The sequence below is a fragment of the Galeopterus variegatus genome, unplaced genomic scaffold, assembly GCF_000696425.1.
Source record: "Galeopterus variegatus unplaced genomic scaffold, G_variegatus-3.0.2 Scaffold1333, whole genome shotgun sequence".
Taxonomy (NCBI): domain Eukaryota; kingdom Metazoa; phylum Chordata; class Mammalia; order Dermoptera; family Cynocephalidae; genus Galeopterus; species Galeopterus variegatus.
Window position 1 is genome coordinate 367631 of NW_007727444.1, and position 12534 is coordinate 380164.

The following is a 12534-nucleotide window of genomic DNA, read 5'->3' on the forward strand; positions in this document are numbered from 1 at the left end:
AAGATCAAGGTGGTGCCTGTCCTCTTTCTCTTGGCAGTCAAAGCTTTAAATACATTGATCTGCAAGAAAACTCCACATTCTCCCCTTTTCCCCAGAAATAGAGATGACATCCCTTGCAGGGTGATTTTCAGAGTCACACTGGCATTTCTTTTTCCTACCCTCAACACTCTTGGGGAAAGGTGAAAATCACTTGTTAGACGTTACTAAAGGAAGGCCTGAGAGTTTCGATGGTTTGCCACTTGGTCTCAGTTCTCACCCGTAGATTCTCTAATACGAAATGACAAACAAACAAGTAATGCTGTCCCTGTCTGTAGGACGTCCTTTGCTGATTTTCTTTTTGATGAGGTTGGCACACTCACACCTTCAAGACTTGTCTTTAAGTAGACACTGTGATGTTTGCTGTGCCTGAACAGCCCATGTGTGACTGTTATCCCAGTATCATTGTCAACAGTGCCCCTTCCTCTCTCAGCATCTCCCCAGTGTCATGATCCTAGTGATGTTACATTGCTGACCCTGGTGGTAGTTTAGTGGAAAATCTGCATTTCAGATTTCTGCCATCTTAGAGTCACCAACCCAGCAGGGGTGTAGGGACTGGCGTTAGGTACAAAGCAGGGTTTTCTACTCAGTGCCTTTCGGACAGCTCTTCCTGAGATAAGCAGTGGGTTGTCTTACTTCACCTATTTGTTAGGTACCTCATTATGTAAAGTGGAAAATACTTCTAAAATATATGTATTATATTTAACTCTGAGTTAACGACCAGAATTTGTCAGTTTATTCAATTTCAGCATTTGTTGAAATAATAGTTATATTTCTTACTCAAAAATCTTGCTATTCTCTTAGGTTAGTAATTCCCATAAGTAGTCTTTTTTTTTTTTTTTTGGCAGCTGGCCAGTATGGGAATCCAAACCCTTGACCTTAGTGTTATGAGGCTGCGCTCTAACCACTGAGCAAACCATCTGGTCCATTATTACTCTTTACCTCTTATCACAGATATCTTTTTGGAAATGAATGTTGTCCAGATGGCTATGTTCACGTTGCTATTGTTTGAAACACTGTATTATTGTGGTTGAGTATGATAGCCTTGTTCTGGCACACATTAAAATTGGCACTGTAGGGTGGCTTCTGTGATTTCAAAACATAGGCAAACTTCATGGCCCGATTTTCCATCATCTGTAACAATATCAAAAACACTCATTAAAAATTCACTTGGGTAGGAAGTAGAAACAATTTTGCATTCAAATTCAGGAACAGTTTCACCCCACCTCCAAACAGTGGTACTCTAACTCCTGCATCTGCCACTGCCTTTTTAACAAGTCTCCTTCTGTCTCCCTGCAGATACCGAGTGGCAATCTGGGTATGTTTGGCAATAGCGGAGCAGCACAAGCCAGGACCATGCAGCAGCCACCACAGCCACCAGTGCAGCCTCTTAACTCCTCCCAGCCCAGTCTCCGTGCTCAAGTGCCTCAGTTTCTATCCCCTCAGGTCAGACCCATGTCCAAGCGTTGCTGAACCAGGAGACACAGATGTGGCCATTTTCTGGGGTCTTTTGCCACAACAAAGTAACTTTTTAAAGTGAGAGCCAAAGTAACCCACTTCTAAGAGGTGGCCTTCCAGTTTTTAACCTATAAAGTGGCAGACTTTATTCTCCTGCCCCAGGAATTTTCAGAGCTTGCTCCTTGGAGAGCCTCAACCACATAAACCAGGGTCAGGCATCAGCTTGGTAAGAAGCAACATTGAGAAGGGGAAAGATGTGCCCACCACACTACCACTGATGTCATTGTGTCCTGGTCTTGCTTGAGATAATTGTTCAGGTGAATCCAGTGAATTCTCCTAGACTGATGGAATAGGAAAGTGACAAGCCAAAGTATTGCTTAGAATGTAAAGGAAATTGCTTAGAAGCAACCAAAGATTGAATGATGCTTTAGTGTGAAACTAAATCTGATCATATATAATAGTATACAGTCGTCCCTCGGTGTCCATGGGGAATTGGTTCCAAGACTTCCCACAGATACAAAGATCAGAGAATGCTTGAATCCCTGATGTAAAATGGCGTAGTATTTATATATAACCTATACACATCCTCCCATATACTTTCAGATCATCTCTAGATTACTTGTTATACGTAATACAATGTAATAAATGCGTAATAAATGCTATGTAAAGAGTTGTACTGTAGTGTTTAGGGAATATTAACAAGAAAAAATCTGTACATATTTAGTACAGATGCAATTTGTTCTGAATATTTTCAGTCCTTGGTTGCTTGAATCTACATATGCAGAACCCATGAATACAAAGGACCTACTGTATACATTATAATTTTTAGTTACATTCAGTATTTAGTATTAGATTATTTTTGCCCATAGAGATTCTTAAGAAAAAAAGATCAAATAGAATTAAGGATATTGTTTTGCATAGCTCTAAGGCCTAAGGTATTTTTTTATGTTATCATTGACTTTTAGAACATTCCAAAATTTTAGGCTTTGGGTTGTGTTTTTAATTACCCCTGTAATATTCAATAATCAATTACTCTGAGATAACTCAGAGCCCTGCTTGATATGTAATTCTGGGGGGCGGAGGGAGACTGTAGGTAGCCCTGCCCTGGGAAGAGCAAAAGCTTCTTGAATTCCTCCCCACCCCCACCCCCCAAATTCTAGCATTCTTTTGGCAGAGAAGGGAATGAAGTACTTTCTTCCCTAAGAGACCTTCACTAGCAGGAAAATACTTGAGATTTCTCAGGGACCTTATTTTCAACCTGTTCCAAAAGAGAACATGCTAATCCGTCAATCTTCTATTATTTATAAAATTTAAGTTTCAGTTTTGTTTGTTGTCATATGATGTCTTTATCGATTCCGGCTGCTATAACAAAGTACCTTAGACTGGGTAATTACAAACAGCATGAATTTATTGCTCATGGTTCTGAAGGCTGGGAAGTCAGAGATGAACGTGCCAGAAGATTCGGTGTCTGATGACAGCTGTTCCTCAAAGATGGTGACTGCTGTTGCGTCCTCACCTGGCACAGGGGGCGAGCAAGCTCCCTTGAGCCTCCTTTATAAGGGCACTAATCCCGTGTGTGATATCAGAGCCCTCATGACCTACTCACCTCCCAGAGGCCCTCCCTCCTAACACTACCACAGTGGGGATTAGGTGTCAACATAGGAATCTGGGGGGACGCAAACACTGAGACCATAGCATATGGGACGGGGGGACGCAAACACTGAGACCATAGCATATGGGACGACAGTTCGGCATACAGAAAAGAGCAGGATGCATTGGAGAATTCGCTGGGAATAGTTGTCTCTCTATAATTGTTTGAACCTAGGTTTATGCACTGAGTTGAGATAGCTGGAACCTGGTAAAATAAATGTTAAATGTGTTAGTTAGGATATAGGGTAAGCCACCATAACAAAGAGGCCTCAAAAGGCAGTAGTTTAAACTAGGTAGACATTCATCTCTTTCTCTCATGTAACGGTACGGAAAGAAGCATTTCTGGGCTTATGGGCAGCTCTGCCATAGCCGTTTCCTGACAGCAGGGAGGAAGGCAAGAGAGAGTCTGGGCAGCACCCTATGTGGATGGCCTGAAAATTACACAGACCACTTCCAGTCACATCACACTGCCCAAACCTAGTGCCTTGGTACACCCAGTCTGAGAGGCAGTAGCAGAAGGAACAGTTAGCAAACTAGCTAATGATCCCAAATCAGTCATCTATATACCGTTCCACTATTACATCTGTATTTCCATATTACCTGTGCTATTGCATAATCTTTTTCTTAAATTGACTTGCCTTTTTAACTTAAATTTATTTTTAAAGAAAACTTTACAAGTCTACCATAAATAGAAAAACCAACATTTTTCTAATACACATTAGACAACTATTAAAGTGAAAAATGCTCAACCATGTCCAACTAAAATCATCCTGCAGACCTGTACTATAAAGGTACGTATCACCTTTGGAAAACATTGAAATAGCCAGTGCCAGGCCTTGACTGGTGGGATCAGCAGTTGGGGGCAGGTCTGGGGAGAGCTACAGAGAGGCTAGGTGCCTATCGAGAACAATGCCTGCTTCCACGGGCAGGGGGTAGGTAAATTCCTGAGCACCTACACTTGACAGGGTCCTAGGAAGCCCCAGTCCAATCTGTAGTTGTCATTTAATTAATCAGTTTTGAATCTCAAAAAGCCTCACAGGCGAGTAAATATTTTAATAGAGATACAAAATGACTAAGAGTATATTTTCTATTAAACAGGTTCAAGCACAGCTTTTGCAGTTTGCAGCAAAAAACATTGGTCTCAACCCTGCACTATTAACCTCGCCAATTAATCCTCAGCATATGACGATGTTGAACCAGCTCTATCAGCTGCAGCTGGTGAGTGGATGGACCCACCCATGTTACAGAGTAAAGGAAGAGGCTCTCCTGCCATTCGCTCACATGCGCCCACACAGACACACTGCACAGAAAGTGGTTACTGTAACACTTTTCTTCACATCTGGTATGTCAGGGAGACTTTCATGAAATTTTTAAACTATTTATGAATTAGTAAGTTTTTCACTTTAGGTGTCTTTACTAAGCTTTGTAAATTTTTTGGCCCCTTTGTGTTCAGAAAGTCCACTAGAATTAAGCATGTCTTTTTACTTGAGCTCTTCACCAGAGTTTCTTATCTAAGCCACAGAACACAACCATTTAAGTGACTGTTTTCTCAATTCTTTCAAGGATGGTTTACACAAATATCACTCTAGAAACATAGGAGGAAAGTTACTTCATTACATGAGGTAGATGCCTGAGGGCAGTCACACTGCTCAACAACAATTGATGTAACTTCATAATTCTTGAAAGTTTTATAATTTAACACATCTTGAATTTTTAATTTTCAAACAATCTTATTTGATTTTACCATAAAACACCATGACGTTGTATCCCTAGATACATTTTCTAATGTGTGGGCACGTGATTTATTTAGAAGTCTTATCCAACAACCTCATCACCTGGAAAATGACCAGGAATTATGAAGGAAGCAAAAAAAAAAAGTTGACGGGGACTTCAAGACATGAAGTCATTGACATAAAACCTTTGCTTATGAGAGCATGCTTGAGCCCTCACTCCCCATCCTTTATGTTTTTGAGACACACATCTAACAAGTTTGATGTCAGGATTTCCAGTGAGTAGCAGGGAAGGATGGGAGGGTAGAAGGCAGAGAGTGTCCTGGAAACTCTCCACAAGGAGTATGTCAGTGCTTCAATGGAGAACACAGAGCTCTAGATGTGGGGTCAGTACCATGGCTTAACCCTTAGAGGCTGTTTCTTTATCCATCAAAAAGGGGACCATGCACCTGGTGTTTCGGTGCAGCCTCACTCTGCCGGGCAAGGTGTGTGTGCAGTCCCAGTGCTTTCAGCACTGACAGTAGGAAGGGAGGCAACTCTGAGGATTGGCACATGTTTAAATAGCATGCTAGTTTAGAGTTATTGCTACAGAGGAGAATCTCCTTCTCCCTGATGATGCTGTAGGTGCTGCTATATTCTGACACAGCACAGAGCTGATTATCACACCGATGTACTAGAATCTTCTGGTTCTACAATAAGTTTTTATTGACCCCTATTATTGTATGAAAGACATCATGGAAATATTTGAAAATTGTTTTTTTCTGAGAAATGAGTTTTGAGCTTGATTTTAGTCTCCCATAACAAAATCTGTCAGAGAAAATGAATGATAGTTACATATTTAACAAGTTAGACAATATATATAAAGATTATTATACCATAGAATTATGTAAAGCTCATGTTTAATTAAAATATTTACATCAATGTGCTTTGTCAACCGCTTAATAGTTTTTTGTTTTGTTTTGATTCTTTTAAGAAGATCAACAAAATTTGCAAACCTTTGTCTAGACTGACAAAGAAAAAAAGAAGACAGAAATTACCAAGATCAGAAATAAAGCAGGGGCACAGTAGAGCAGTTGCTTCTTCTGTTACACTGGAGTGGGCTTTGAGGATAGAGACACATCCTCTTCTTTTTCCAGTCTCTGCTGGTGACTATCCTTGTGTCCCTGCAGTTAGGTGTCTGGTGGACCATCTGCACAGTGGCTGTGGCGTCCAGCTGCTTTTGTGGCAGCCATTTCTATGGCAGTGGCTGTGGTGGGCCACCCACAAGGAACTGGTGTTTTCAGCATGCTCCTTGCCTGTTTCCCGGCGGGGGATGCTGCCCTTGGCTCCTGCCCAGGGACCCTGGGCATGGTCTGTTTCTTGCCTGCATCTGGGCAATGGGGGCTGGCCCTCTGAAAATGTTGAATCGTGTATAGTGTATTCTGTTTCTAAAACAATGTACTTTATTATTATTAATATTTTTTCCAGGAAAATTAAAAAAATAAAGTTTCAGTGCTTCCTAAGATTAACTTTTAGGATCTATAAGGATTCACTTAAGTGCAGTATTTTATTCCTCCGTAATTTACAGATTAACGAGGCATTTCTAATAGTATAATCTCCACCTTTATTTGGAGTCCCCTTGCCAAAAAATCCCCAAAAATACATGTTATAAGAAAAAAATTTACAATACCCAACCAACAGTTCGAAACAATCATGTGATCAAACCTTCTGTACTGGTGTACAGAAGAAAATTGTGATCATTTTCGCCAGCTTTGTAGATGGCAGGTTTATGTAACAAAAGTGCCCAGAAATCTGTATTTCAGGTTCCCCTGTAGCTTTGGTTCTCCAGATGTTGACTGAGATAATCACATGGCCTCCAAATACTTAAGAGCTCTTTAATACGTATTTTTCTTTGATTATTTGGAACAGCCTATTACCAGTACACTGCCATGTCGTCTGAGCCATTCTGGACTTTAGTGTGTATCATTATAAGAATAAATATTTTCCTTTTTTTAATTTTAGTTTCTATGAATTGAGCAGAAGAATTTCGATCTCCATTAACTGAAAAATATTAGCTGACACACCTCATTACCAACACTAAACAGGGGTTTTGACTTAGTTACTTTTTAAAAGTCAGTGCACTAAAAAATTTTGGTAAGACATTTATCCTTTTTTTTTTTTTTTTTTCCTTTTTGTCTTTTTTTGTGTCCGGCAACAGATCGCAACCCTCAGTGTTGCGCTCGTACCGGACCGGGACCGGCTACGGGATCGCAACCCTCGGTGTTGCTCCCGCACCTCGCTCAGCCAGTGAGCGGCCGGTCTGTATGTGGCATCTGAACCCTCGGCGGGAGCGCTGCCCCACTTTCCAAGCGGCGCACTGTGGCAGTGCGCCACCGGGCTGGCCCGACATTTATCCTTTTGAAAATGGTTTGTGCCTCCATAATATGTAAATAAAAGTATTAGGAGACCAAGTGTTTTAGCCAATTTCTCTCTCTCTCTTTTTTTTTTTCTAACGTCAGGAAGTTGAACCATTTGTTGATGGTTTCTTACAATATCTCAATTATTTTCCTGTTGACAGGCATACCAACGTTTACAAATCCAGCAGCAGATGCTACAGGCCCAGCGTAATGTCTCCGGACCCCTGAGACAACAGGAGCAGCAAGTAGGTGTCACCCACATTGTTTTTTGTCATTAGTTATAATTTTTCCTGATAGGAGACATATTAATTGATGAACTATTAGATTGTCATTGATTTTGCTCTAGCTGAGCCTCCCTTTTGAAAAGTCCTGAGATCAGCTAGCTTTGGGAGGACGTTGGCCCAGCCGGTGGTGGCCTTGGTGTGAAAACAGTGGAGAATGCACTTTTATCTGTAGACAAGCCATGCACACCACTTCCCTCTTGGCTAAAGTGTGCATATGTCTCCACCTGCCAGGTTGCACGCACAATCACTAATCTGCAGCAGCAGATCCAGCAGCACCAGCGCCAGCTGGCCCAGGCCCTGCTCGTGAAGCAGCCGCCGCCGCCGCCACCCCCGCCGCACCTGTCTCTGCACCCCTCTGCAGGCAAATCGGCCATGGACAGCTTCCCCCCTCACCCCCAAGCTCCCGGCCTACCTGACCTGCAGACCAAAGAGCAGCAGTCTTCACCCAACACCTTTGCTCCTTACCCTCTTGGTGAGTCTCCATGGTCTTAAATGGCCACACCAGGTAGAGGGGGTGTCTGGTGTCCACATGTGATGATCAGGACTGAACTTCATTGGTCGGAATGACTGGCCAGTACTGAAACAACTTGTCAGAAATGTGGTTCCAGACAAAATCATAGTAGGTATCTCGAGGCTTCTTAATAAAGGAACAACACTGACTTGGGCCGGCCCGGTGGCACACTGCTACAGTGCGCCGCTTGGGAAGTGCGGCAGCGCTCCCGCCGAGGGTTCAGATCCCACATACAGACCAGCCGCTCACTGGCTGAGCGAGGTGCGGGGGCAACACCGAGGGTTGCGATCCCGTTGCTGGTCCCGGTCCGGTATGGGCGCGACACTGAGGGTTGCGATCCGTTGCTGGTCATGAAAAAAGACAAAAAGGAAAAAAAAAAAACAACAACAACACTGACTTGCCTTCTGCAGAGCAGGAGTTTTGCTACTGCCTTAAGTACTTTCAGTATAAAGTCTTTTAAAGCAATACCAATGACAGCCCCCAAAATTATCTCATTTGCATTGTGCACTTTCCAGTATGCAAAGTTTATTCCATTCCTGGTTTGCTGTATATATTCTTCACCAGCCACTATCCTCCAGCCTGAACTGCAGAAAAGAGTTTATAACAGTTTTGCAAGTAAAAGCGTTCGGGTTTATATAAATCAGGCACTTCTTAAAAAGCAATGGTTGTTCATAGAACTCCTGTAGTACAGAATGTGATTTGTATAGTCAACCAAATCAACATGTATTCATTGAACACCTATCTTGTGGGAACATACTCAGCACACGAAACTCACAGGTCAGTAGACAACCTGGTTCCTGCCTTCAAGGTCAGACAGGTAGGTCAGGAGAAGTTACATAATTGAAAGACAGTACAAAAGAAATACCACCAGTAGGTATAGATTAGTAAATTGATTCTACATGGACTAATTTGCTGTAAGAATCCAGACGGTAGTAAAAGCACTTCAGGCTTGTCTGTTGATTGCTGTTAGTCTGTAAATATGGGACAAAGGGAATCAGTAACTTGGAAAATACATCTCCAGAGGGGCAAGAGCCAGTTGAGTGATAGTGAATTTCTCCCAGCTGATAATATCCATTTATATAATACTACAGGTTGGGTACCCCTTTCTCTCCGCATCCTCGCCAACATTTGTTGTTCTCTGTCTTGACGATAATACCAGTCTAACTGGGGTGAGGTGATATTTCATTGTGGGTTTGTTTTGCATTTCCCTGGCGCTGAGTGATGTTGAGCATTTTTTCATGTGTCTGTTGTCCATTTGTATATCTTCCTTTGAGAAATGCCTATTCAGCTTATTTGTCCATTTTTTAATCGGATTTTTTTTTTTTTTTACTGTTAAGTTGTGAGTTCCTTGTATATTCTAGATATTAATCCTTTGTCGGATGCATAATTTGCAAATATTTTCTACCATTCTGTAAGTTGTCTTTTTGCCCTGTTAATTGTTCTTTTTCTGTCCAGAAGCTTTTTAGTTTGATTAATCCTATTCGTTTATTTTTCCTTTTGTCGCCCGTGTATTTGGAGTCATATTCATAGTCTTTGCCCAGTCCTATGTCATGAAGTCTATCCCCTGTGTTTTCTTTTAGGAATTTTATAGTTTCAGATCTTTTATTTAAGTCTTTAATCCATTTTGAGTTGATTTTGATATATGGTGAGAGATATGGGTCTAGTTTCATTCTTCTACAGATGCGTGTCCAGTTTTCCCAGCACCATTTATTGAAGGGGCTGTCTTTTCCCCAGTGTATGTGCTTGGTGCCTTTGTCGAAGGTCAGTAGGCTATAAGTTTGTGGGTTGATTCCTGGTTCTCTATTTGTTCCATTGGTAGTGTTATGTCTCCAGCTTTATTTTTTTTTGCTCGGGATTGCTTTGGCTTCTCGGGGTCTTTTGTTGTTCCATATGAATTCTAGGATTGTTTTTTCTATTTTTGTGAAGAATGTGATGGGTATTTTGATGGGGATTGCACTGAATCCGTAGATAGCTTTGGGTAGCATGGACATTTTCACAATGTTTATTCTTCCAATCCTAGAGCATGGAATGTCTTTTCATCTTTTTGTGTCCTCTTTAATTTCTTTGAGCAGTGATTTGTAGTTCTCATTGCAGACATCTTTCACCTCCCTGGTTAAACTGATTCTTAGGTATTTATTTTTTTGGTGACTATTGTAAATTGGCTAGCCTTCTTGATTTCTTTTTCTGCCAGTTTGTTGTTGGAGTATAAAAACGCTACTGATTTTTGCATGTTGATTTTTGTATCCTCCCACCTTACAGAAATTGTTTATCAACTCTGATAGAGCCTTTTCTATATATAGGATCATGTCATCTGTAAGCAGGGACAATTTGTTTTATTTTATTTTTTCCTTTTTGTCTTTTTTCGTGACCGGCAACGGATCGCAACCCTCAGTGTCGCGCCCGTACCGGACCGGGACCAGCAACGGGATGGCAACCCTCGGTGTTGCGCCCGCACCTCGCTCAACCAGTGAGTCTGTATGTGGGATCCGAACCCTCGGCGGGAGCGCTGCCGAGCTCCCAAGCCGCGCACTGTAGCAGTGCGCCACCGGGCCGGCCCAGCAGGGACAATTTGACTTTATCTTTTCCAATCTGGATTCCCTTTCTTTCTCTTGCCTGATTGCTCTGGCTAATACTTCCAGTACTGTGTTAAATGGGAGTGGTGAGAGTGGGCATCCTTGTCTTGCTCCTATCAGCACCGCACTCTACCGAGTGAGCCACGGGCCGGCCCAGCAGGGACAATTTGACTTTATCTTTTCCAATCTGGATTCCCTTTCTTTCTCTTGCCTGATTGCTCTGGCTAATACTTCCAGTACTGTGTTAAATGGGAGTGGTGAGAGTGGGCATCCTTGTCTTGCTCCCATAAGATTTTAACAGATAAAGAGGAAGCTTTCCAAATAAAGGGGAAAACTCATACAGGAGCACAAAAGAAAGGGGCCTGGCATGTTCCAGGGCCAGTTTGTATTGGCAAGGGCCAAGCTGGTTGACTTATAGAGGGAGGGTAGAAACCAGAGGGAGAAGTTGGGAGAGATGGGTTGGGGCCAAACTGTGGAATCCGGAGCACTCTGAAGGCCAGGCTGAAGCCTCAGTGTCACCTCATCTGACTAAATCTGAACAAGTGGAAATGAAGATACCCTATAAAGCAAAGATTGCAAATAGGCAGCCCCTTGGTAGTAGTGCTGGACTTGCAAAGGTGTTTTGTTAGGTCTTCAGAATGTGTGTGCATGTGTGCATGTGTGTATGCGTGTGTGTGTATAATTGCCAACATTTAAAACTTGGGAAATTTTCAAATAAAAATGGCTTTTAGCTTCTCTTGAAAACAGCTCCTTGGGTCTGCATTCCCAATGGCAATAACTGGTTGGCTCCAGTAGCCCCTGCTTATTTAGACGGGGCAGACACTGTCCAATTTGCCATAGTTCCCACCATGCCCACCTCACCTTCATTTATACTGTGCACTTGACTCCTGTAGGCATTTGAGTTTGGAGCGCCTGATTTAAAGAACCAAAACATTCAACACCTTGTTAGTAGTAGAGGTTCACTTTGCTTACATACCATATGATATAGATGGATATATGGTATATATTTACGTTGTAGGAACTGCAACTGTTAGAAAAGGATCTGTTAATATTAGGCTATCCTTCCGTTGGTTATTTCATTCCAGCTGAGCATCTGTCCTACCCATAACTTCCCATCAGGAAGTCTTTACTTCAACCTTTTTATCATTGTCCTCCTCATCATCATCTTTCTTGATTAACCTAGCATAGTGCCCGTCATTGGAAGATACCCCAGTACTTGCTTTTAGCTGTAAGAAATAACCCAGAGCATCAGCTCACAATTCCAGCTGGGGGCAGATGGCACCACCCACACTATTAAATGATTCAATTCCTTGAAAGTAGTTTGATATTTCATTCATAAACTCCTTAAGAGCAGACTTTTTATTAAATTTACTAAAGGTACAATTAAGTTATCCTTACCAATTTGTTCTATAGGTGGCATTTTAGAACTCTGAAAATGTTTTTTTGGCCTGGCAAGTTGATAAGATATCACAAAAGATTTTCCTAATTGTTTGGACTTAGGCTGTTTTTCTGTGGACTCTGACTGAGAACTGTGAGGGCCGTGCATATGTAGCACTGAAACAAGGAAAATAAAGAGAATCATGGGTCTTACTTAATCAAAGATTATTTATTAGCATTTTCACGTTAATTTAGGAATAATACTCCTGGAAATATATGTTGTTAAGAAGACAAAAAGTAGGGCCGGCCCGGTGGCGCACTGCGCTAGTGCGCCGCTTGGGAAGCGCGGCGGCGCTCCCGTCGAGGGTTCGGATCCCGCATACAGACCGGTTCCCGCTCACTGGCTGAGCGAGGCGCGGGGGCAACACCGAGGGTTGCGATCCCGTTGCCGGTCCCGGTCCAGTGCGGGGACGACACTGAGGGTTGCGATCCATTGCCGGACATGGAAAAAAGACAAAA

The 12534-nt window shown here is 42.3% G+C and overlaps 1 protein-coding gene across 1 annotated transcript in view; it reads left to right on the forward strand.

Moving 5' to 3' along the window:
- Positions 1–12534, forward strand: part of TNRC6C (trinucleotide repeat containing 6C) — a 49682-nt gene that overhangs the window by 19831 nt on the left and 17317 nt on the right. The window contains exons 8-11 of the mRNA XM_008576338.1: positions 1336–1482; positions 4243–4362; positions 7432–7515; positions 7786–8026. Of these exons, the coding sequence (XP_008574560.1) occupies positions 1336–1482; positions 4243–4362; positions 7432–7515; positions 7786–8026 (592 nt within the window). The remainder of the gene's footprint in view (positions 1–1335; positions 1483–4242; positions 4363–7431; positions 7516–7785; positions 8027–12534) is intronic.